This window comes from Oncorhynchus tshawytscha, linkage group LG12 (genome assembly GCF_018296145.1).
Source record: "Oncorhynchus tshawytscha isolate Ot180627B linkage group LG12, Otsh_v2.0, whole genome shotgun sequence".
Lineage (NCBI taxonomy): Eukaryota > Metazoa > Chordata > Actinopteri > Salmoniformes > Salmonidae > Oncorhynchus > Oncorhynchus tshawytscha.
This window is the reverse complement of record NC_056440.1, coordinates 20,287,834-20,313,601: the sequence shown is the minus strand read 5'-3', so window position 1 is coordinate 20,313,601 and position 25,768 is coordinate 20,287,834. Positions and strand designations below refer to the sequence as shown.

Below are 25,768 nucleotides of genomic sequence, written 5' to 3'. Positions count from 1 at the left end.
GCCTCGTGGTTAGTGTTGGGCCAGAAACCGAAAGGTTGCTAGATCGAATCCCTGAGCTGACAAGGTAAAATTCTGTGGTTCTGCCCCTGAATAAGGCAGTTAACCCACTGTTCCTAGGCTGTCATTGTAAATATCATGTTCTTAACTGACTTGCCAAGTTAAATACAAAAGTGGGCAGAACAAGCAAGGAGGTGAGCAAGCAAGTTCCTATTGTCATGTACTTCTAGATTTTCTTTTGGGAACGCTTTGTGTGCCTGTTGAATAACTGAATTTGCCCCTTGCACTCCTTGTAAACAATATTTTCAGAAACTTTGGCAACGGGTCATGTCTACAAAACTTAGTGCACTCTGTTAGAAACACATTTTAGTTGAGAACACAAACCTGAAATCGGGCTTTTCTTCGCTGACAAAATAAGCACGTCGTCAGCCCAGTTCCGTCTTGCTCCATTCTCTCCCACTGCCAGAACTGGGCTTCCTCCAATGATGCATATAAACCCAAATCAATGGCTCTCTTTCCTAACCATGTTTAGTGAGGAATATAAATTTCAACCTGATGCTTCAGATTTATACATCTGGTGAAACACATATCCTTGTTCTGTGGTACAACTACAAGAACCACAACAAAGGAAGCAAATATTGAAGTTGTTTGTTCCCTATGCACCTTACACCGCTCAGTGTGATTTGGTTGTAATGATCGTATCACACTTCAATCGCTATAATAAAACAAACTTTTATAGGCACTTGGAATACTTGTTTGAATATTTTCCACTCTACTAATCACACAGGACAGAAAATTGTTTTTGCACATCAACAATTTAATTGGACAAAGCAAGAACACATTTGTTATTACAGTAGCAGAAACATTATCAAACCCCAGAGTAAAACACTTTTCAAAACGAAAGTTTTGAAAATGTCTGTAGGCACTGCCTAATCTTTAATGATATTGTGTCCATTAAAAGCAATCAACTCTAAGGCAACACAATGGGTCTGGTCCCTCTGGTATTAAAACATGTTCAAGGGGCAACAGCGCACATTTCAGATTCATTCAGGTTTTTCCATAAAAAAATACTGATCTTACTTCATAGAAAATGGCAGAAAACTCAATTTATGCACAGAATTACTATTCAAAGTAAAAATTGTGTTCATTTTTGCACTGCATAGCAATGCTGTCTTTTCCCTTCCTGGATGCACATGTATCACTATGCCAGTTACCATGGATATGCATTTGATAATGCTGCTACTAATAATGTTTAATTTATTCAGTTATCGAAACAAAGAAAGCAAACAAGCTCCCTTAGTGAACATTTGGATTTTCCTTCATACAGCTTGAAATCAAGGTATGGTTATTTACACATTAAGCAAATGTTGAGGCCATCCAACATATATAATGGGGAAAGGTGGAATGCAAAAAGAAACCTCTTGGAAATCAAATTTGTAAAAACAAGAGAATACTGTGCAATATTTGTCTGCCCCTACAGAAAGAAAGCAGTGGCATCTATCCCTGCAATTGGCTGAATTGAAAACAAAATGCAAGAAAAAATAAAGTTCCCCATTTTATTACTTCAAACCCCCAGAAAAGTGAAGGAGCCATTACTATTGACATGATTCATTGCATCAAACTCTAAATGGATTATTATTCTTAAATCAAAAGCAATTTATTTAGACTTTAAGTCCTTGTGAAAATGGGTTTGAGACACTGTAAACATACCAACAATGGCACAAATCCTAAAGTCTCTCCTTAAGTGATATTAATTTAAAATGGTACAGCACTGGCCATGTACAGTCCGTCTAACAAGGGCAGCATAATACATGTGGTTTATTCCAGTCCTCCATGGCTCCCCTTAACCTCCTATGAAATCAGTTTCATGAGCCTAAGCAGAGGTAAACTTCCCCTTCAAATTCCATGTACCAACAAGTCTTAGTCTGCCACAAGAGGCAGGGATACAACACAGATCCCTGTGGTGCTCCAGTAGCCAGTAAGAAGTTGACTACACACCCCCCAATCATCAGAGTGTGGGGTATCCTGTGACTCCCATACTGGCCTGGTTTGCTAGCATACTCCCATTCAATCCCTGTGTAACTTCCATAACCCCACCATTACTGAGGGCACTCACACCTGTCCACCCAGCACTGGCCAGTAAGTGACTGCAAACAGGGGGGAAGAAAAAAACACCAGCAGGTTAAAGAGGCAAAAGCAAGACAGGCTTAATACCAAACGGCACCCTATTCCCTTTATAGTGCACTACTTTTGTCCAGGGCTCTGAAAAAGTAGTGCACTACATAGGGGAGCCATTTGGGACTCAGACAGCACACACAACAAATAAACTGAGCAAGCGCCAGCTGAGGACAGAACGTGCGAGCCCACGAGGGTCAGGGTATGTCAGAGGATCAGCACAAAACTAAGACAGCAGAGAATATGGTAGGGAGAGAGAGAAAGGGATTTGATATTGAAAAGGGAAACAGAGTGAAGGATGGTATTTGTGAGTGTGGGCATGCAGACAGAGCATAGGCTCAGTATATTAAATTAGTAATGATCAACTGGTTTAGCTTCACATAAAATATGTTTGCATGCGTCTTGACTCCTCGTATCCAACCCGAAGTTGCTGAAATGGGTCAATGAGCGGCTGAAGTGGGACTAGCTGCGTTTAAATTTGGCTTTGAAGTTGAATTTTAAACTTCTTCCCTGAATCCTGTAACACTGCAAATGAATAACAAAAATGTGACTGTTTCATGCCAAAACCCCATTCATGACTTGTTTTTCCTGATCAAATCTTTAGCAACATCCAGTATGAAACAAATACCTGAAGGGAAAAGTTAACATTTGAGCGGTCAGTACATCGGGTATTGGCAACAGTGACTGATGAGTTCAACGTAGTAAGAGTTGGGGAGCCTGTAGCTCAGACAGATTGATTTTAGGATTTAAAACAGTTTCAGAACAGCCCTTGTCAGGAGTTGTCAACTATAATTCCCAGGCATTATTGCTTAACTATTTCTTCGTAGCCTAATATTTCCTCATAAGAATATTTGCATGGACTCTTAACAAAATTTTGGTGGGATGTTTACATACAATCTAGTTAAGTAACTCTGCAATTTCTATTTCCAAAACAGTAAGATTTAGGATTTCAGAAAATTATTCCAAGTTACTCCATTCTTTGGTTCTCTAGATTAGAGAAAAACAAGAACTAAAAAAAACTGTGGTAAACTCATTATCAATGTTTCTCCTGTTGTAAGAGCAGTTAACAGGATTTGTCAAACCCAATTCTACCAATTTGAGACAAGCAAATGACCAGTCATATGTCAAATGTAGCTATAATCTACCAACACAAATTCATACAACATCCCATTTCAAGTAGCAATGTCTTAACTCAGGAGAAAAAAAATAATATTCAACAAATTAAGGGCAAAGTAAAGTTTGAGTAAAAACAAGTGTGCATGAAGTAACAAAAGATGACATGGCACTTAAAAAAATAATAACGTGGATGCGACACATGCACACTAAGATGTATCCCTCTGCACTGGGAAGAGCTTCAGAGGGCAAGGCAGCAGGTCCCTTTCTGTGTATTCAACAATCCCAGTTTCCTCACTGTCTAGGACGATGTAGTTCATTGAGCGGACACTCACATCTGGCGACAAGTCCAATTAGACCCAGAATAGTGGCCATTTTGAAAGGCCAAAAAGGACATTAATTAATGCTCTTTTTATATATAAAAAAAGAAAAAGGATCAAACTCAGATGGGAAAAAGGATGAAATTGCTGTTATGTTGATCAATAAATCACAAATTAAATCTTTGATTATATCTTTTTTTTTTTTTTTTTTTTTTTTTTTTTTAAATGTGTTTTTTTTGTCTTTGTCCTCATAAGCTGGATATGGTGGCGAGAGTGAAGGTTGGAGGACATCTTTGGCTCCTTCCTTCCCCTGGCCAGAGCTGCAGGCGACTGGAGCCTAGCTGTCCTTGGGAAGCCCAGCCAAAGACACTCAGACATTCAGCTGCAGCCTTGTTGCTGGAGGGGAGGGGAGCCCTGCAGATGTCCTTGTGTACTTACTGAAAACCCTGCTGGTTCCAGGCCTGGGCCTGGCCGTAAACGCCATAGGTGGGTACCTGCCACCCATTGGGGACATACTGGCCAATCTGCTGGGCATTGCCGTACCACTGGGCATACTGGCCATAGGGCTGGGCTGCAAAGCCCACTTTGTTCTGCTGCAGGGGAGAGAGGACAACAGTGTAAGAGTGTGTGCCTGTGTATGCATGCGTGCGTAAGCTGTGCATAAGCTATGCCGATGAGTGGAAGCCTCTGCCTCATACCTGGGGAACTTGCTGAACCTGCTGCATAGAGCTAATCATGTCCGGGGTCTCTTTACCCCAGTAACACTTCACCATATGTCCCTCTATCGAAGTACCATTCACAGACACAATTGCATGGGCTGCTCCCTCGTGAGAGTTAAACCTGAACAGAGAGGAGTCAAAATATGGTGCTAGGTACTGAGAAACATATGCAGAAAATTGTATTTCAATGATACTAAGTCTTTGTCAGAGGTTTAGCAATTTTTCATCTCATGGCATACCTCACAAAGGAATATCCTTTGTCTGGGAACACACGGATTTCCATGATTTGTCCAAAGGGGGTGAAGGTCTGTCTCATCAATTGTTCTAGAAAACAGGGAGGCAGGCATGTCAAAGACCCCTCTCTCTCTCACACACACACACACACACACACACACACACACACACAACAGAAAGTAAACAGTTGAATGACAGACTACCAACCTGTTAGACCAGTGCTAACTCCCCCACAGTACACAGTGCAGTTACTGGGGCTTGACTGGTTCACTACCTCATCAAAGGCCAGGTGCTTGGTGTTGGCTATTGGGAACAGGAGAATGAAAGTTAATACATTAACATTCAACAAAATAAGAAGATCTTAGGGGCTCCATTGATCACACAATGGAGTAAAATGTATGACATTGTCCTCTGAACTCAACCAGTGTTAGAGGATAAAATAGAGAATATAGTTGTAAGATAAAAACCTAACATTTCTTCTCAATGACAAATGCGCTGGAAACCAATGACTATCTTGCCTGGACTCACTTTCATAGGTGGTTTTAGGGGCTGGGGGTTTTCTAGTGGCCCAGTTGGTCCTGATCTGTCTGCCACCTAGCCATTGGCCACCCATCTGCTGAATGGCATTCTCTGCATCCTGTGGGTAGTAAAAGAGATTCATCATATGACCCATCTACATGAAACTCTTCCATTATGAGTTATTATGACCCCCCCAATAAGTGATTACGTCCATCTGTAACACTTACCCACTTGTTGAAGAAAGAGACAAAACCATAGCCTTTAGATTTCCCTGTGGCAATATCTTTGACCACACGAGCATCCCTGAGGAGAAACACACCATTCACTCAATAAGGAGTAATGTGACCATGTAAACAAATTACTGACTGATATCACACCAATTACTCTTCAGGACTTAAGCTATCCAATGTAACCCTGTGATAGAGCAGATAGACATTCATGTTTGTAAGGTACATACGATATCCTCCCAAATGGGCCGAAGGCAGCTTTGACATCATCTGTTGTGATTTCGGGGCTGAGATCTCCAACAAAGACATGGAAATGATCTGTTGGGAGGACATGAGACAACAATTGTGACTCCTTGCTGGATGCAGCACATTGTGAAGAAATTGAGATGAGCAATTCCATGTTAACAGAATGATGCAGACTGATTTTTCCCTTTAAAATGTAAACTCAGCAAAAAAAAGAAATGTCCTTTTTTCAGGACCCTGTCTTTCAAAGACAATTTGTAAAAATCCAAATAACTTCACAGATCTTCATTGTAGAGGGTTTAAACACTGTTTCCCATGCTTGTTCAATGAACCATAAATAATTAATGAACACCACCTGTGGAACGGTCGTTAAGACACTAACAGCTTACAGACTGTAGGCAATTAAGGTCACAGTTATGAAAACTTAGGACACTAAAGAGGCCTTTCTACTGACTCTGGGGGAAAAAAAGAAAAAAGAAAGAGACCCAGGGTCCCTGCTCATCTGCAAGAACGTGCCTTAGGCACCCTACAAGGAGGCATGAGAACTGCAGATGTGGCCAGGGCAATAAATTGCAATGTCCGTACTGTGAGACATCTAAGACAGTGCTACAGGGAGACGGGACGGACAGCTGGTTGTCCTCGCAGTGGCAGACCACGTGTAGTAACACCTGCACAGGATCGGTACATCCGAACATCACACCTGTGGGACAGGTACAGGATGGCAACAACAACTGCCCAAGTTACTCCAGGAAGGCACAATCCCTCCATCAGTGCTCAGACTGTGCGCAATAGGCTGAGAGAGGCTGGACTGAGGGCTTGTAAGCCTGTTGTAAGGCCTGTCATCAACAGACATCACCGGCAACAACATTGCCTATGGGCACAAACCCACTGTCGCTGGACCAGACAGGACTGGCAAAAAGTGCTCTTCACTGACGAGTTGCATTTGTCTCACCGGGGGTGATGGTCGGATTCGCGTTTATCTTTGAAGGAACGAGCGTTACACCGAGGCCTGTACTCTGGAGCGGTTTGGAGTTGGAGGGTCCGTCATGGTCTGGGGCGGTGTGTCACAGCATCATCGGACTGAGCTTGTTGTCATTGCAGGCAATCTCAACGATGTGCATTACAGGGAAGACATCCTCCTCCCTCATGTGGTACCCATCCTGACATGACCCTCCAGCATGACAATGCCACCAGCCATACTGCTTGTTCTGTGCGTGATATTCTGCAAGACAGGAATGTCAGTATTCTGCCCGGATCTCAATCCCATTGAGCACTTCTGGGACCTGTTGGATCGGAGGGTGAGGGCTATGGCCATTCCCCCCCAGAAGTGTCTGGGAACTTGCAGGTGCCTTGGTGGAGAGTGGGGTAACAGCTCACAGCAAGAACTGGAAGATCTGGTGCAGTCCACAAGGAGATGCACTGCAGTACTTAATGCAGCTGGTGGCCTCACCAGATACTTACTGTTACTTTTGATACCCCCTTTGTTCAGGGTCACATTATTCTATTTCTGTTAGTCACACATCTGTGGAACTTGTTCAGTTTATGTCTCAGTTGTTGAATCTTATGTTCATACAAATATTTACATGTTAAGTTCTCTGAAAATAAATACAGTTGACAGTGAGAGGACGTTTCTTTTTTTGATGAGTTGACTGCAAAAGTTAAAACCATACAACTATGCACAATGACTACATTTAACAATGATCACTGAACATTTTTCTAAAACACATTTACTTGAAGAACAGTGCAGAAAGTAAGTAACAGAATGACAGAACAAACCACACAAATTGTAATTATCTTACCAAATGTTGCATCTGCACTGTTCAAGTAAATGTGTTTAGTAAAATCTTCAGCGGAAATTGTTTGAAGTAGTCCTTGTGCATAGAATTGTATGGTTTGTTTAACTTTGCAATAATATTTTTTTGTTATACATATTTTAAAGTGAAAATTCTGAGTCTCGGCATCATTCTGTTACAGTGGAGTTGCCCATATAGAGATGTATTTGTATATCTATGGTGTGGAAGACCACATTTACAGAGAGAACCTCACTATTTTCCTATGGAACTGACTGATAAGGGAGCTGGGCACTTACTGCTTGTGTCTTTCTTCTGACTGCTTGGTGTTGTGGCCCAGTTGACTTTAACCTCCTAGAGAGAGAGAATTACCATATTAGAGACATTTCCCTCAGATTACAGACCAAAGAATTTGAAAACAAATCCAATTTTGATAAACACCCATATCTATTGGATGAAATACCGGTGTGCAATCACAGCAAAAACAATTTGTGACCTGTTGCCAGGTCAAATTTAACTATTTGCACATCATTACATTGTATATAGACATAATGACATTTGAAATGTCTTTATTCTTTTGGGACTTGTGAGTACTGTTTACTGTTCATTTTCATTTAATTTCACTTTTCTTCATTGTCTATGTCACTTGCTTTGTCAATGTAAACATATGTTTCCCATGCCAATAAAACCCCTTAAATTGAGAGTGAGATAGTGAGCAGGCTAGATGTTTATATAATTTAGATACAGTGGGCTATATTACTACCTCAGTTTCTGTGGTGCAGTCTGTGAGAAACAAATGAGCCACCTGACCAAACGCAGAGTGAATCTCAATGCCGTGACAAGCAGAGAACAGAACATGGAAGAACTGTGCACTCCATAAACAAGTGGACTATAAACTACTGAGTAAAAGGTCCAAGTAACAAAGGACTTACAAACCAGTGACATTATCAACTTGTATTACTCCTCAAATGGTCCTTCATTACCTGTTGAGGATAAAATAATTGGCACTGAATATATATTTCTCCTGAGGTTAGACCCTATATGTATTGTGAAGCTGTGAGTCTGGAAAAGGTACTAAAATTGTTTTAGATTTATCACAACCGGCAGTGATCGGGAGTCCCATAGGGCGGCGCACAATTGGCCCAGCGTCATCCGGGTTAGGGGAGGATTTGGCTGAGGTAGGCCGTTATTGTAAATAAGAATTTGTTCTTAACTGGCTTCCCTAGTTTATATTTAAAAATATATATATATTTGAAGAAAAAAAAGCATACCGATTGTTTTCTTTTACAAAACCAGCGATGGGTCAAGAACATTTTAATCTCTAATATATAGTCAATCAACCACTAAGACAGAAATGCACTTGATGTCCATACAACAGAACTAACCTACTCCATATTTGGAGCAATAGGATCATATATATTATACACGAACATGTCTGGTAGTCAGCATTGGAACCAACTGTGGTGGTTAGGCCTATATTTGGAATCAGATCACATCTTTCAGTCTCATTTAATCTGGGGAAACAAAGTACTTACCTTTGGACGGGAAGTCGGAATAAGCCATTCTCACAAAGCAAATCAATTCATGACTTTGCCATTTCAACATTGTTGAGAAACTCACTGCCTGACACAGCTAATCCTCATAGTTTTTGCCTACTGGTTGCTCAAAACCATAACTCACCCATCCCAACTCAACTTGTAGATACGATAGCTTACCTTACCCATAATTTTACGTCCATTCATGGCAGACAGCGAAGCAGCAGCATGCCTGTGTTCATAGAACTCCACAAAGCAGTATGGATCATTGCCTGCAGTCTGTAAGATAACAAGAGTTACAATGAGTATGTTTAGATGCACACTAATAACACCATATTAAACTGATCATGGCAGTAGGCAGATTATGCAAGTCATAAACACATTACTCAGCTTATCTTAAATCAGCATAAGGTCAAAACCAAGTAAGCATACAGCAATTAAAACCAGTATTTTTTTAGCAATCTTTCAAATCATTAGGACATGTAAACACCTTAAATTCAGGATTCCTGCTGTGTTTGATCTTGCACCAGCTGAACAAGCCTCCCTCTTTAGAGCGAGTGTGTTCAGCACAATTGAATACAAGAGTCTTACAAGTTTTCACATGCAAATATGCTTCCCAAAAAGAACATGAACTTAATCAAGCAACTAACATATTAATCCAACTACCCACAATAATGACATTGTGTGCATGTAATTCTCTTGGGTCCAGGAATACTCACATCAAAAATCATTTTACAGCTCTTGCAGGGGCCGATCTGTGTGAAAACCTGTAGGATGAGGGGCTCAGTGACATCCCTAGATAGGTTCCCTACATACCTGGAGGGAAAAACAAGCACGTGACTAGGAAGTTCTAAGCAAGTTTAGCTACTTCTTCCAGGGAAGCAAAATGTAGGGTACACTGCTGCACTTACAATTAGCCAGAACAGTAGACAGTTACTTCAGTTACTTCAGTCCCCCAAAAAATCTGACTCTCGTTTACGTGGCTATCATCCCCAGCAGCCGGTAGAAAGGCATGCATTGCATGACGCTTGGAGTTGGGCCTCGCGCAGTCCCTTGCTTGTTGGAATGTGTGGATGTAAGCTAGTTAGCCAGCTAGCTATCATATTAAACTCAATAAATCCATAACATAATTTTGGTTACCGATTAAATGTAATAAAGGGCAAATTGGCTGACGCCAGTCTCTGCATATTTGCCACGAAAGTAAGGTTGTTAGCTGAAAGTTAGCCAATGATTGCTGCTTTGACAAGACGGTAACGTTAAAAGTAACAGTAGTAGCTAATTTCTGTTATGGACATATGAATAAAATCAATATCAAGTAACTAGCTAGTAGTTAGCTGGTTAGAACGATATATATATAGCTAGTCTGTTGAGACGTAGGTAGCTAACGTTAGCTGGTTAGCTAACTATAACTAGTTTTCGTTTCGGCGAAAGCGAACGAGCAGCTAGCTAGCCAACTGTGTTCTGACAAATCTCGAGCCATGGACTGGCCCGATTGAGTTACACCATCTACATCAATAATGGTCACACATTGACAGATAACAAGACATTAGTACATGGACGTTTTTAAATGCTGGAACACACTTTATTATAGACACATGTAAAAGTAGCTAGCTACTGCTAGCCAGCCCGCGTTAATGTTAGTTACTTACAGGGTTTTAGGCTGTTCGTCGTCCATCATCATCATCATGTTTTCGTATGTCGCGCCCTGCGAGAGTAATCAGTGTATGGTATTTTGAGGGATACACACGCACTTTCTGATACAGTTCATGCAGACTTACAGGAGTATTTATAAAAAGGGGTACAAATCACCTCAGTGGCTGACTGTGGAAACCAGCCGTGATAAGCTTGTATGAACAATGGGAGCACAGCCGAAGTGGAAGATGGCGGAAAATAAGAGCGGATGTCCACGGTCGCATGCGCAATGAATGGACCAAATAATGTGTAACACACTTCAGCTGCAGGCGTCAGTAAAACCACTATTTCGAAACCATATCTGCTTGTAATCTTGCGTTTTATAATGACGACCTTTTAAGTGACATTACCAAGACACTGGTGATGAACAAATCCCGACATTGTCTGGGACAAAACTTGGTTGATGCCTTACAAATATTGTGCACTTTAAAATTCTACATAAGATATACGATATATCCATGTAATTATATGTGGCCATTGATGATATCTGCGTTTTCTGTGAAACATGTGAAAATCTGACACACTTGTTCTATGAAAGTAAATCTGTGATAGATTTTTGGGAAAGCATTGCAGAATAGTTATTTACCATTTTGAACATGAAGGATATAATATGTTACTATTGCAATAATAACAAGACCATTGAAATGATTGTGAAATGATTGTGAATTTTTTTATTCTTGTTGCCAAATACTTTATGCACAAACAAAAATTCCAGAATTCTATACCAAAATTACTAATATTTTTGATTGAATTGAGACATTATCCCTAGTGAATAACAAATATAATATAATCTTCCTGAATCATTATAATGCATTTTTTCCCCGAGTGAATACAATTGCACTATAATTGTTTTTTAAATTTATTTATATATTATTATTATTTTATTTCATATTTTCTTGTTTATACCTGTGTTGTGTTTTGTTAGACATGTTTGATGTAGCGATGTAAATTGTTTATTTTGTATTGTAAATTTAAAAAAATATTTAAAAAATGGTGATGAACAAAAAATAACACACGTCTCACGTGACTTATCACAACCAGCAACATTGTAGCTAACGTTAGCGTCAGAGATAGGGGTTGACAATGCAATAATTCTACAATAATAATTTCGTCGGTGCTTATATTTGTCTTATTACACACAAATATACAAGTGTGAATTGGGAATGTGTTTTTTTGCAAATCCAAACTTGCAGGGTGGGTTTAGTAGTTGGACCTTTGAAAATCTTTGGTTCGCTCTCAAGTGAGATGAAAGCATCCAAATACATAGGTGACGGTGGATGTATTACTCAATATATAATTTGGTTTCTTCACAATACTTTTTGATTTGGAATTTGGCGAGAACAAATAAATAAAATTTTGTGCGCCGCCCGGGAATCGAACCCGGGTCGAAAGAATGGGAATCTTCCATGATACCATTACACCAGCGGCGCTGATGACATAAGTGATAAATACAGTGATAATACTAATAAGAGACAGGCAACGCTTTAAGTAATCCATTATTTGTAATATACATGTATTCGTTTTTTATTCATTATAACAACTTAGTAGAAAAAAAGCTAATATGAACGAATAAACCAATTTAACAGATTACATAGGCCTTCGCTTTTGATTAAATAGGCATGTGCTTCAGATGATTTATAGAGGCTGGCTTGCCCAGTTGAAATAAGAATAGATACCCGAGACCACATAGCGATAGATACCACAACTAACGTTGTCAGGATGTCAGGAGTTGTTACACAAATTATTTCTATAATCGACAAGATTAGATTCCATATGGAGTAACCCCACCATTTTGCTTTCAACATAGTATCATCTTTTTTTGCATTTAAATTCAAGTGTCTTAGTCTTCACATTTTTTGCTTTTGATGTATTCAGAAACCATGCTCATCTCATGGACTTCTTCTAAGCTCATGTAGTTGTTGGATGCAGCTTTCGATGTATGGCATTTCATATTCTCTGTCTTCTTCTCAGGCAAGATGAATGTATCCTTACTGCAGATATAAACAGCAATATATGATTAAAACGACAGTGGTATGTTGAACTACATGTATAGAGCAAGGGCGTATTATATTTTTGTAGCAGGGCTGACGAGTGACCCACGTGACTACACCGCGCGGTAAAGCTGGCGTCAACCATACTAGTATTATAGTACAACGTATGAGCAAACATGGTTAGAGATTTGTCTCATGACGCAATTCAGTGGGAGCCAATAAAGACAGTAGATAATTGCTAGGCGCACATGCCATGCAGTCAGGTTAACATGGACACTACTCATACATTGAGCTGAAAGGAGTACCACAAAACTAGAATAAGTTCTATTCTAGTTCTATTCATACTAGTTATATGAGGAGAACGTTGTATCAGTGTTCTGAGCAAGGTTCTCTCACCTAATGAAGGTGGGCTCTGGCTTCAATCGCCTGGCTGTATAGATGCTGAAGATCACTCCAGGGACCAGGAATGCACAACACCATCCCAGACACAGCCAGAATGCATTCTTCATGCAGAGAGAAACAAAAACATAGAGATGAAGAGAGACAGACAGACAGAGATGAGTAACATGCTCAGATTGATTGGAAGAGAAAGACAGAAAAAGAATGGAAGAGAGTCAGCAGGAGAGAGAGAGTGAGATCAGATGGCATGGTATGTTTGGGATATAGTAATAGAGAAAACACTCACCAATGGATCAACCACATTGAGACAGACTGCTGTATACACATTGTCCAGTGACACAGCAAGCCAATGGCAATCCAGGACCTTATATAAGATCTGTACATGGGAAAATACAGTATCAATTATCGAGTAGGTCTAGTCTATGTTCTCCATGGAGACTAATGTGCATAGAAAAAGGATGTAATATATGCTGATGTTTTGTGTCCTGTATGTAGGCTACTGTACATATGTACATTGACAGTTATTGTATGGTTATGAAAGGAGCTATGATAACCAATCCATCAAAGCAATATGTTTCTTGTCATGTCACTTACTCAATGTACCCTCTTTAAAACCAAACACATGGGATGTCCTCACGTCTATTGACACCCTACCAGCATGACATTATGAAACAATATTCCACTGTTTCAAGAATCATGGTATAGAAACAATTGTCCTTTTGACCTTACTATTGCAAACATTTTGGGGAGAGATTATTCTGTAGTGGTATCCAAATGTAATGCTCAGAGGCAGCAACATGGTGCCTGTCAGTGAAATTATTTCTGTATGACATTTGTTGTGCTAGTAATAATTGCACAGTCCTGTACATCAACACCATAACAATGATGTACATTTTGAAAACATGGCCATAATAAAACAGTGAATTGAGCAATTACCTACCCAAAGTAGCCAATCTGATTTACACATTGTTGCTAAGTGCTATTATTATCTCTGTGTAATTCTATGGCATACTAGTACAGTACTTGCCGCATGACGGACCCAATCTAGGTACCGAAGCAGGGATTGTTCTCCTTTCTCCATGATACACTGAGACACCTGCAGAGAAAAACCTCACCTCAGTCTAGAACCATTATAACTATGACCCCTGAAAAGTTTTGGCAGTGTCATTCATCATAACTTCTAACAGCAGCTCAACATTTAGCTCTGGTCCAGGGCGTTACATGTGGTAACGTGCCACACAAAACGTTCTGGACCAGAGCTATTCTATGTTCAACTTTCCTGTAATTGTAATGTAGTCCTTGACCAAGTGCATAGAGAATAATGGAAAACAATTTCATTTTGGTCTTACATTTCCCACAATGTAAGGAAGCTGGTTGTGGAGTGCCACTTCTGTCTGGGTCAAACTTTCCAGAGTTTTGTCTACATTAGCCTAGAGTGAGATGAATTAGTTTTTAAGGGATTGATCACCACACTCAAATAATCACATTAAAACACACACAGACACAACTCAGTGGTTATTTTATCTCAAAGGGATCATCATCAGATAGTGACAGTACTCTACCTTGTAGACTGTGCTGATAGTCTTCAAGGCACTCACAATTTGGCTCATCTTTGCCTGAGTAGTGAAAACATTCCAATTTGAGGCAATAACATACTTTGCAATGTTAGGACTGAGCGAGTCTAAATAGTTCTGGGAAAAAATCTACTTAGAGCTACAATTTCTATGTGCTTATTTTGGGGTGGAACATTATCACTTATAAATGCTTGTGGTTGGATGACAATAAATGTCCAAATAAAACTCACTGCATTTGTCTGCTGTAGCTTAACGATGGTGTTCAGATATCTGGTTGTTTCTGCCTCTTTTTTCAATTCTTCCTTAATTTCACCATTTGCCTGATGTGAAGAAAATAATCATGCATTGCAATTTACATGGTCCATTGTGTTCTGAGGTTTATTTGTTACCTAAACCAAGACAGACTTACAGGAACTTCTGCCTTCTTATCCAGTTCATTGGCAAATACTCCAAGGTCTGTCTTCACAACTGGTGTGCTTAGCTACAGAGACAATAAATTGATAAATGGACAACATAAATATGCAGCTTTCTGACACACACACGCACACAGACAGACAGACAGACAGACAGACAGACAGACAGACAGACAGACAGACAGACAGACAGACAGACAGACAGACAGACAGACAGACAGAGACAGACAGACAGACAGACAGACAGACAGACAGACAGACAGACAGACAGACAGACACACACACACACACACACACACACACACACACACACACACACACACACACACACACACACACACACACACACACACACACACACACACACAATTTGCTGCTCCTGTGTATACCAGTAGTAATTGCTCATGGTAGTTGATGCTGTCTATCCCACACTGTTTAAAGCTCAGTAGGCCCTGTCTGCCATTGTCAGGTAGCAGTTTCAAGCCATCCAGGTTGACTGACATATTCTGAGCAGTCTCATTGAATCCATCCAAGTACTACAACAAATGAGAGGAGAAACATCCAGGCACATATTAAATACCTGGCACAGACAGTATCATTATTATATGCCATTTGAAAATGTAAATATACTGTAATCAAAGGTTCAGTAGTAACAGTACCTTAGTCACACAGGGTGATATTTGAAAGAACAGAAAACAAATGAAATATGAAGATGACAAATTGAGCAACACCTTGCTGGCATTGAGGAAGTCCTCCAGATCAAAGTGCTGCTCCATGTGCATGCTGTGGAACAATGACTGTCCACTCTTACAGCCACTGAAACAAAGAGCACAGACAGAGAAAAGTATGACCAAACCCAGAAACAGAGGGTACAAAAGCTGTTATCCAGTTTAACGGTCTGAGACAATGTGATAGTGACTGAGCATCATTGTGGAATGCGAGGGGCAGTAGCACATGAAAGGACAGATGCTCATTGAGCAGCAATTGAGAGCTCACTGGTATATTGCTGAGGTGCTGGGCTGAATCTGTTGGGTCTCAGAGTTGGTCTCTTGACTGATATTGGGGCTTTGACTGGTGTTGGGGCTTTGACTGGTGTTGAAGCTTTGACCGATGTTGTTTAGGCTGCTGAAAATATTCTTCTGCTGGTCTAAGAACTGTGATAGAAATGACAACGGGGAGAGAATCATTTTAATGAGATGTGTATGTATTAATTTAAGTTAAATAAGTATAAGGTTTTTAAAATAGCTTTTTACACACAGATTATTCCCTATGCACATATATTTCCCATTTGCTCCATAGGGGCCCTCACTGACCCCAAAGAGCTGTCCATGGGTCCAGCTCCGGCAGCCCAGGGTGTGGGCATTCCCCCCGAAAAACAACACAATAAAGACCAAGAGGATGAAAAGCCAGGAAAACACGAAGCTCGCTACTACAGCTCTGTGGAATGATGACAGAAAACAACATAATTAAAGAAAAACACAGTCAATACCGTCAGGAGAAAACAGGTCCATGTCAGAAGAGGACAGGACTGGATCTGTAACCTGTGAGAAGATACAGGTATTCTTAAAACATCTCAGATAAGGACATTTTATCTAGGATCAGTTCTTGCTTTAACACCACAATGAATATGATTACATGGACAGGGTGGGCTTCATTTGATCCTAGATCAGCACTCCTGCTCTTTGGCGTTTTATGAATACTGGCCATGATATGCTAAATCGTGTATACTTCACTTACGCTCTATACAGGCCAATTGCTGTGTGTTCCAGTCGAGCATCTTGGTATGTGGAGTAAATCGTAGGGTAGAAGAACACAGGCAGTCCCAGAGAGAGAGCAACCACCATCAGAACCACTATGACCAGCATCACCATGCAGAGTGTCAATGACACTGTCCACCTGGAGGGCGCGCCAGAGAGCATACTGGCATCAAATTTCTTTCCGCAAAAAGTATGTCAACATGTCGTTATCTTATAAATGATGGAAAAATATGTGACCCTATAGGGGAAGACAAGGGGGACAGATGCATACAGAAGTCTGTGGGTAAACGCTATCAAATTTGTTTTTGTATGTCTTGAGATACTGTAAGTGACAGAGATAATCAAAATACTGTATCAGTCACATGGAAAATAGTTTACAATACACTGATATGTGCCTAAGCTACTGACTGCTAAGGGAACCATGCCTGTAATGTGGTAGACAGGTTCATTATGCTTCTGTATGTGTATGGTATGACACCTTAGTATTAAAGGTCCAATGCAGCTGTTTTTTGTTCTCAATATCAAATACTTTCTGGATAACAATTAAGTACGTTATTGTAATTGTTTTCAATTAAATTGGTCAAAAATAAACAAAAATAGCTCCTTCTTAGCAAAAAGCTATATCTCTAGCAATAATTTTGCTAGGACTGTCAGGGAGTGGTCTAAGTGAGGGACCTAATTGGAGGACCTGAATGGGAGGAGCCTAATAGAGATATGTAACCTGAAAACAAGCTGTTATTGGCACAAGAGATTAACAACTGACAGCATTGATATGATTTTATGACTCTGGTGATAAATGTTCCATGATAGTCATAGGCTGTATCACAAATGGCACCTTATCCCCTACATAGTGCACAACTTGTGGGCCCTGGTCAAAAGTAATTTACTATATAGACAATAGGCTACAATTTGGAACTCAGCTAAATGTTACCTGACAAAGTCGTAGTAATCTACTGGGTCTGCAAAGCGTCTCACAGTAGTTTTACAGTCAGACACAGCCTCAATGAGAGACTCCAGCGAGGGGAACCTATGGCTGGTGTTCAGCAACTCTTCTTGGGATTCATTCAGCACTGACATGAGAGCTACGTTAACCAGACACAGAGGGCAGAAGGTTTCATAAATAGAGTAATGACAAGGAGAGAAGGAAAGCGAGAGAGAGACAGAGAGAGATAGAGAGAAAGAAAGAGAGACAGAGAGAGAGCGAGACAGAGAGAGACACACACACAGAGAGAGATATTCTTCACATAGCCCATTCTAATATGCAATACATGACCAAAAGTATGTGGACACCTCCTCGTGAACATCTCATTCCAATATCATTGGCATTAATATGGAGTTGGTCCCCCCCTTTGCTGCTATAACAGCCTCCACTCTTCTGGGAAGGCTTTCCATGAGATGTTGGAACATTGATGCAGGGACTTGCTTCCATTCAGCCAAAAGAGCATTCATGAGGTTGGGCACTGATGTTGGGCGATTAGGCCCGGCTCGCAGTCAGTGTTCCAATTCACCCCAAAGGAGGTCAGGGCTCTGTGCAGGCCAGTCCAGTTCTTTCACACCGATCTCGACAAACCATTTCTGTATGGACCTTGCTTTGTGCACGGGGACATGCTGAAACAGGAAAGGGTCTTCCCCCAAACTGTTGCCAAGTTGGAAGCACAGAATCATCTAGAATGTCATTGTATGTTGTAACGTTGAGATTTCCCTTCACTGGAACTAAGGGGCCTAGGCCGAACCATAAAAAAAACAGACTATTATTCCTCCTCCACCAAACTTTACTGTCGGTACTATGCATTCAGGCAGGTAGCGTTCTGCTGGCATCCGCCAAACCCCGATTCGTCCATCAGATTGTGAAGCGTGATTCATCACTCCAGAAAACGCGTTTCCACTGCTCCAGAGTCCAATGGCGGCGAGTTTTACACCACTCTAGCCGACACTTGGCATTGCGCATGGTGATCTTAGGCTTGTGTGCGGCTGCTCGGCCATGGAAACTCATTTCATGAAGCTCCTGATAAACAGTTCTTGTGCTGACGTTGCTTCCAGAGGCAGTTTGGAACTCGGTAGTGAGTGTTGCAACCGACGACAGACAATTTTTATGCACTACGCGCTTCAGCACTCGCCGATCCCGTTCTGTGAGCTTGTGTGGCTTACTACTTCGCGGCTGAGCCGTTGTTGCTCCTAGACGTTTTCACTTCACATACAGGGGGCAGACATTTTACAAACAGACTTCTTGGAAAGGTGGCATCCTGTCCCACGTTGAAAGTCACTGAGCTCTTTAGTAAGGCAATTCTACTGCCAATGTTTGTCTATGGAGATTGCATGGCTGTGTGCTGACAGCCACACCTGTCAGCCACGAGTGTGGCTGAAATAGCCGAATCCACTAATTTGAAGGGATGTCCACATACTTGTGTATATATAGTATATCTACTGCTGTACATTGCATTTTGTTCCACTGTTTATTTATACACCGGATTCTCAACATAGCTCACTGTAATATATCTAATGGCGTGCATATCATTCTTAGTATATATTTGTGGTATATATACGCATAGATTGTATTAGATTACTGATACAGTGTTATTTGGGTTGTTACATGGATTCGTACTGACATTCGTGATTTCTTGTTTCTAGTTTTCATTATTATTTGTGTATTTTTCAACATTTTTGCTGCACTGTCAGGATTTAATAACATTTCGCTGCACCTGCATTTCGCTGCACCTGCTATAACATCTACTAAACTGTGTACGCAACCAATAAACTTTGATTTGAGAGAGAGAGAGGTTTTGATCAATTGCACATTTATGCCTTGCAGCCATTTACTTGGTCATTAGACATAATTAAGTATAGCAAATAATGATGAAGAACAAGAAGGCCGTCTTCAAATTCACCTGCTATTGTGGGAGCCACTTGCTCTGAGCACTTTTGTGGAATGGCATGGAAGGTTAGGTTCCCCTAGAAGACAGCCGATAAAAACATTATTTCAGTTTGATTTTCTCCAGTTCAATGCAACAACATATCAAGAATAGTTTTGCAAACATTTCCATTCTGATGTGATTAAATGAATCCTGTTTGTATGCCCACCTGTTCAATGAGGCCTGCGAGGCTGGATGCAGGAGGCATATCATTCAACTTGTCATCCACACTGGGGATCTACAATGACAAACACAGAAGAGACCCTGCAACATTATTCAGCACCAGACATATTATACAACATACACTGGGAAAATGTTATTTTTTAAAAATCGATCTCCATCATATCCTTGGTTTTGACAGACAAGAAAACAACATTGGAGAAAGACACATTGGATGCCCTGTTCAAATGAGCCCTGTTCAAAAACTACTGCACTAAATATCAAAAAGGGTACCATTTTTCATACCAGGTAGTAGTTAGCAACAGTTGTCAGGTTGCTAGGGTTGGGGACGTCACAGGTGGGGCATTTCCCCAGACTCTCCACTCGGCTCTGTAGTCCCTGGATGCCGTTCTGCAGGGTTGTGTGATTGGCCTGCAGGTCTGTCCTGGTCGTCTGATACAGCTGCAGGTTCTCAAAGGTTCCAATAGCATCTGTGTCCATACAGACAAACACACAGGCCCATTGGGAAGGAAATGAAAGTCACTGAGACTCAGTGAGATCCTTTACTTGAATAAAACATTAGAAACAATGTCTGATTAAGTACTGGGTGGTAAAGTGTCTCAGAGCAGATCTAGGATCAGGTTCCCCCTCTTATTCATTATGATCTAAAAAAACAACAACATGATCCTAGACCAGCACTCCTACTCTACTCTAAGGTGCTTTATGAATACAGACCCTGGTTTTTGTGTCTGTTGAGAAGACATGACTCAGGACTTTGTTTTGTGTATGTAATCGCATATCTTCTCTGGATGAGAGACAATGAATACCTTTGTCTAACTGTGATGGTAGCTAAAGTATGCCAGAGTGCAAGCCAATGGCACTCCCTGGATTGTACTAACTCATCACAACAAAACATCTAACAGGTACATATGAACTGAATTTACCAATCATATCTGTCACAATAGTTGACAAGGTGTATTGCCTTGTCTTAAGTCAGGCGTAAAACAATGCATTTCAGCAAAATATTTAGCATTTGAATAGGATATGAATGGGTGTGTGTATGTCCGTGTGCGTGTGTGTGTATGTCCGTATGTCCATGGGCATGTGTGTATACTTTCTTACAGGAATAAATGGTGACAAGAACAAGACAAGCTGCCACACTGATGTCCTGATGGTAGAGTTATGATGATAATGATGACTGAGTGTTGTTCACCTCTACCTTCCTGCTATGGAAAGACCTCCAAGCAAGAACTCCTCCAGCAACTACCATCAGGAGCAGGAAAAGGACAGTTTACCTGCTCCCCGAGGCAGAATTTTGTCACGCTCTAGGTATATTGTCACGCTCTAGGCCCATCCAATTACGTCATCCCCATACTGTTATTTATTTTATTTATTTTGCTCCTTTGCACCCCAGTATCTCTACTTGCACACTCATCTTCTGCACATCTATCACTCCAGTGTTTAATTGCTATATTGTAATTATTTCGCCATGGCCTATTTATTACCTTACCTCCCTTATCCTACCTCATGCACACACTATATATAGACTTTTTCTATTGTATTATTGACTGTACAGTATGTTTGTTTATTCTATGTGTAACTCTGTGTTGTTTGTGTCTCACTGCTTTGCTTTATCTTGGCCAGGTCGCAGTGGTAAATGAGAACTTGTTCTCAACTAGCCTACCGGGTTAAATAAAGGTGAAATAATATATTTTTTAAAATATTGTAGCGAAACACACCTTCGATGGAGACAGATAAGTCTATGAGATATTCGTCGACATCAGTGTTGAAAGAGGAGATGATTGTTGCACCAATGATGTCGTCAGCATCTGTAAAGTACAGATTGTACACATACTTACATGTTTTTTTTTAAATAGGCAACATTTTATTACCAACTTTATTTACCATTCATTTCCTTTGAGATTTCTGCTTTGGGAATGGAGTACTGTTCCATAACGACCTTAATTTTCTGTACAGAAAAAAGTAAGCAAAGAGAGTGCATTAGGGCTACAACTGTATATTTCCAAAATGCTAATTCCCAGAACAAACCAACTATCAAAAACGAATTCCAGGAAGACAGAGTGTTATGATGTGTTATGGTGGCCGGCCAGACCTGTGTAATTGAAGTTAGAGAGTCTTCAATGATCCTGGCGCTGGTCTCTACATGATACAGGCCTGGGTGCATGTTCTCACTGACTCGACTGTTCACGGTGAAAGCCAAGATCACCCCTGTCCTAAACACACATACCAAGGAAGAAATCACACGTCACACAATATCCACCTATACACTGTCATACACAGTAATTATACAACTTCATACGTGTGCATGTGTGTGTGCATACGTGTGTGTGTATACTTTCTTACAGGAGTAAAATGGTGACAAGAACTAAACAAGCTGCCACACCGATGTCCTGATGGTAGAGGGATGCTAATGATGATGACTGAGTGTTGTTCACCTCTACCTTCCTGCTATGGAAAGACCTCCAAGCAAGAACTCCACCGGCAACTGGCATCACGAGCAGGTAAAGTACAGCCAAGAGCAAACACACTATGTATCCAGCCTCATACCGAACCAGCTGTTGAGAGTTGCGGAAACAAAACCGCCAAGATTACATCATAAGCAACAACCATTTCAAATAGCAAATACTTCATAAAGTTCAGAACGGTGTTATCCATTGACGAAAATCTGATTGAGATAATAATCCCTTAGAGTAAGAGGCAGTAGGTAGCCTAGCGGTTAAGCAGTTGGGCCAACAACCAAAAGGTTCCTGGTTCAAATCCCTGAGCTCTGTAGCTGAAACATCTGTCGATGTGCCCTTGAACAAGGCACCTAACCGTAAGTCTCTCTGGATAAGAGTGTCTGCTAAAAAAACATGCATTACATAATGTTACCCCCACTGTAGGAGGAGGAAATCAGCTGCACAAACCAGTAATGTTACCAGTGTGGGACAGAGGATCTGAAATGATCTGTCGAGCTGTCCATGAATGTATAATATGCAACATGTAAATCAGGAATATGTCTGAAACAGAAGGCCAGGGAACACCATAGAGACAGACCATAGGAAGCACATACCTGTGGAATATCTAGTTGTTCAGTCTTTAAAGCTGTAGAGATGATATCTGAAAATAGAAATCATACAGGTTTTGTTTTTGCATTAAGCCAAGGGAAACTGGTAGTTTTTAAGACATCTAACCATTGTTATATTGATTCTGTGTCACAATACTTCTTCTAAGTAGTATCATTTCAGGGTCAATAAAGGGAAGTAGCAGATGTTAACATCATATGGCTCTTCAGTATGTAGGACAGCTATTAGAATGCTTACAATAAGTCACTCACAGTGCTACGAACTCACACTGTGTTCTAAGAATGTGGGCTTTCAAAATGTTGCTCCAATTCCCTGTGCAACAGACAGTGTAAGGTTAAGCCTCATCAATGTTGCTTGCTTACCTTCCGGGAAAGGATTTGGCTGTACTGAGTCAAGGAAAAGCTTGGCAAAGTTATACAGGGGCTTCAGGCAACCACCATCGCTTTCCACCCGCCAAGTCTGAGTTTGGGTCAAGGAGAGGAAAGGTTGTGTGTCACTGCTGCTGCTGAGGCAGTGGTAAGTGCAGTCTGCAGCACCCAGTAGGGACATGAACACCCACAGCCAACTGCCATGAGAGAGCCTCGGTCCCATGGTTCATCAGGCACTTGATGTCCTGCTGAGAGTCACAGATTCACAAACATATGATGATCATAATAATGATGATGACAGTGACAATGTGTTGAATGATTATGATGATAATATTAGCAGCAGTAGTAGTAGTAGTAGTTTTTGTTTAAATCAGGATTATGTTTTTAATCAGTTAATGTAATTATTCTAAGCTTTAGTGTTTGTATAGTGGTGCAGCAGTTCACAAATCCGATGATATACCAAGACCAAAAAATTCCAATCTTAATTTAGCTTAATAGAATTACCTAATGAAAAGTCCCTTATTATGAGTCAATTGGCATAACCGAAATCTAGTATTACCTTCAATTGAATGAAGAGCGAGGTTCCTCCATAAACATGGAAACAGTGCGTCCTCTAAGTTTCTCTGATTGTGTTGTGGTTGTAATTGTGTTCGGTGAGCTTGACATTAAAACAGCATACCTTCAGTAGGAAGGGTTTGAGAACCAGTTATACAGGGTGTTCTTTGTTTATTACATGGCCAGGCCATATCTGAGTTCATTCATTGGGCCAATAAATCCATACACATTATAATGCAGTATATACAGTACACCCATAGCATGGAATACTACGTGGATTCGGAGGTGGGGAGCCCTATTTGATTGATTGAATTTATTATACTTTTCCTGACCCCTGGTCCGACCAATCTGATTCCACGCTCCAAGACTGCTTCCATCACGTGGACTGGGATATGTTTCGTATTGCGTCAGACAACAACATTGATGAATACGCTGATTCGGTGAGCGAGTTCATTAGAACGTGCGTTGAAGATGTCGTTCCCATAGCAACGATTAAAACATTCCCAAACCAGAATCCGTGGATTGATGGCAGCATTCATGTGAAACTGAAAGCCCGAACCACTGCTTTTAATCAGGGCAAGGTGACCGGAAACATGACCGAATACAAACAGTGTAACTATTCCCTCCGCAAGGCAATCAAACAAGCTAAGCGTCAGTATAGAGACAAAATAGAATCTCAATTCAACGGCTCAGACACAAGAGGTATGTGGCAGGGTCTACAGTCAATCATGGATTACAAAAAGAAAACCAGCCCAGTCACAGACCAAGATGTCTTGCTCCCAGGCAGACTAAATAACTTTTTTGCCCGCTTTGAGGACAATACAGTGCCACTGACACGGCCCGCAACTAAAACACGCGGACTCTCCTTCACTGCAGCCGACGTGAGGAAAACATTTAAACGTGTCAACCCTCGCAAGGCTGCAGGCCCAGACGGCATCCCCAGCCGCGCTCTCAGAGCATGCGCAGATCAGCTGGCTGGTGTGTTTACGGACATATTCAATCAATCCCTATCCCAGTCTGTTGTTCCCACATGCTTCAAGAGGGCCACCATTGTTCCTGTTCCCAAGAAAGCTAAGGTAACTGAGCTAAACGACTACCGCCCCATAGCACTCACTTGCGTCATCATGAAGTGCTTTGAGAGACCAGTCAAGGACCATATCACCTCCACCCTACCTGACACCCTAGACCCACTCCAATTTGCTTACCGCCCAAATAGGTCGATGCAATCTCAACCCCACTGCACACTGCCCTAACCCATCTGGACAAGAGGAATACCTATGTGAGAATGCTGTTCATCGACTACAGCTCGGCATTTAACACCATAGTACCCTCCAAGCTCGTCATCAAGCTCGAGACCCTGGGTCTCGACCCCGCCCTGTGCAACTGGGTACTGGACTTCCTGACGGGCCGCCCCCAGGTGGTGAGGGTAGGCAACAACATTTCCACCCCGCTGATCCTCAACACTGGGGCCCCACAAGGGTGCGTTCTGAGCCCTCTCCTGTACTCCCTGTTCACCCACGACTGCGTGGCCACGCACGCCTCCAACTCAATCATCAAGTTTGCGTGTGGTAGGCTTGATTACCAACAACGACGAGACGGCCTACAGGGAGGAGGTGAGGGCCCTCGGAGTGTGGTGTCAGGAAAATAACCTCACACTCAACATCAACAAAACTAAGGAGATGATTGTGGACTTCAGGAAACAGCAGAGGGAACACCCCCTATCCACATCGATGGAACAGTAGTGGAGAGGGTAGCAAGTTTTAAGTTCCTCGGCATACACATCACAGACAAACTGAATTGGTCCACTCACACAGACAGCATCGTGAGGAAGGCGCAGCAGCGCCTCTTCAACCTCAGGAGGCTGAAGAAATTTGGCTTGTCACCAAAAGCACTCACAAACTTCTACAGATGCACAATCGAGAGCATCCTGGCGGGCTGTATCACCGCCTGGTATGGCAACTGCACCGCCCTCAACCGTAAGGCTCTCCAGAGG

The 25,768-nt window shown here is 41.4% G+C and overlaps 2 protein-coding genes and 1 non-coding gene across 6 annotated transcripts; all 3 read right to left on the bottom strand.

The window, feature by feature from the left end:
- Nucleotides 1-793: 793 nt before the first annotated feature.
- On the bottom strand, nt 794-10,835 carry LOC112262681 (nucleolysin TIA-1-like). 3 transcript variants are annotated; one of them, XM_024438368.2, is made up of 12 exons: nt 10,682-10,830; nt 10,522-10,577; nt 9,592-9,688; nt 9,053-9,151; nt 7,637-7,691; nt 5,535-5,622; nt 5,305-5,380; nt 5,087-5,195; nt 4,766-4,861; nt 4,564-4,648; nt 4,304-4,445; nt 794-4,198 (listed from the first exon to the last, which is right to left on the bottom strand). In XM_024438368.2, exons 2-12 carry the CDS (start codon nt 10,557-10,559, stop codon nt 4,040-4,042), a joined length of 1,044 nt encoding a protein of 347 aa, XP_024294136.1. In that variant the 5' UTR covers nt 10,560-10,577; nt 10,682-10,830; the 3' UTR covers nt 794-4,039. The 3 variants fall into 3 exon arrangements, with proteins under 3 accessions (XP_024294136.1, XP_024294137.1, XP_024294135.1); XM_024438369.2 differs by having other exon boundaries at nt 794-4,195; nt 10,522-10,835; XM_024438367.2 differs by having other exon boundaries at nt 10,522-10,830.
- A 374-nt stretch (nt 10,836-11,209) lies between these two features.
- Nucleotides 11,210-23,918, bottom strand: LOC112262679 (prominin-2-like). Of its 2 annotated transcripts, none has more exons than XM_024438366.2 (24): nt 23,780-23,918; nt 23,215-23,468; nt 22,840-22,886; nt 22,131-22,342; nt 21,880-22,000; nt 21,672-21,735; nt 21,506-21,595; nt 20,073-20,257; nt 19,777-19,845; nt 19,584-19,647; nt 17,630-17,780; nt 16,679-16,837; nt 16,431-16,482; nt 15,938-16,095; nt 15,673-15,757; nt 15,331-15,477; nt 14,938-15,009; nt 14,759-14,848; nt 14,517-14,570; nt 14,304-14,384; nt 13,982-14,050; nt 13,241-13,330; nt 12,952-13,058; nt 11,210-12,555 (listed from the first exon to the last, which is right to left on the bottom strand). In XM_024438366.2, the coding sequence occupies exons 2-24, from the start codon at nt 23,441-23,443 to the stop codon at nt 12,405-12,407; spliced, it is 2,547 nt and encodes an 848-aa protein (XP_024294134.1). In that variant the 5' UTR covers nt 23,444-23,468; nt 23,780-23,918; the 3' UTR covers nt 11,210-12,404. The 2 variants fall into 2 exon arrangements, with proteins under 2 accessions (XP_024294134.1, XP_024294133.1); XM_024438365.2 differs by lacking the exon at nt 16,431-16,482 and adding an exon at nt 16,255-16,378.
- trnag-ccc lies at nt 11,924-11,994 on the bottom strand. Its single transcript has one exon. It is a non-coding gene; the product is annotated as a tRNA-Gly (tRNA).
- Nucleotides 23,919-25,768: the final 1,850 nt, after the last annotated feature.

Bases quoted from the DNA above. Each gene is read 5' to 3' on its own strand.
- LOC112262681 (XM_024438367.2), bottom strand. From the start codon at position 10,559: ATGATGATGATGATGGACGACGAACAGCCTAAAACCCT. The intron at 9,152-9,591 runs GTGAGTATTCCT...GTTATCTTACAG, and splicing joins GCTGTAAAATGATTTTTGAT to ACTGCAGGCAATGATCCATA. The intron at 7,692-9,052 runs GTAAGCTATCGT...CTCTCTCTCTAG, and splicing joins GACGTAAAATTATGGGTAAG to GAGGTTAAAGTCAACTGGGC.
- LOC112262679 (XM_024438365.2), bottom strand. From the start codon at position 23,443: ATGGGACCGAGGCTCTCTCATGGCAGTTGGCTGTGGGTGTTCATGTCC. The intron at 13,059-13,240 runs GTGAGTGTTTTC...CTCTGCATGAAG, and splicing joins TCAATGTGGTTGATCCATTG to AATGCATTCTGGCTGTGTCT. The intron at 12,556-12,951 runs GTGAGAGAACCT...TTATATCTGCAG, and splicing joins CCAGAGCCCACCTTCATTAG to TAAGGATACATTCATCTTGC.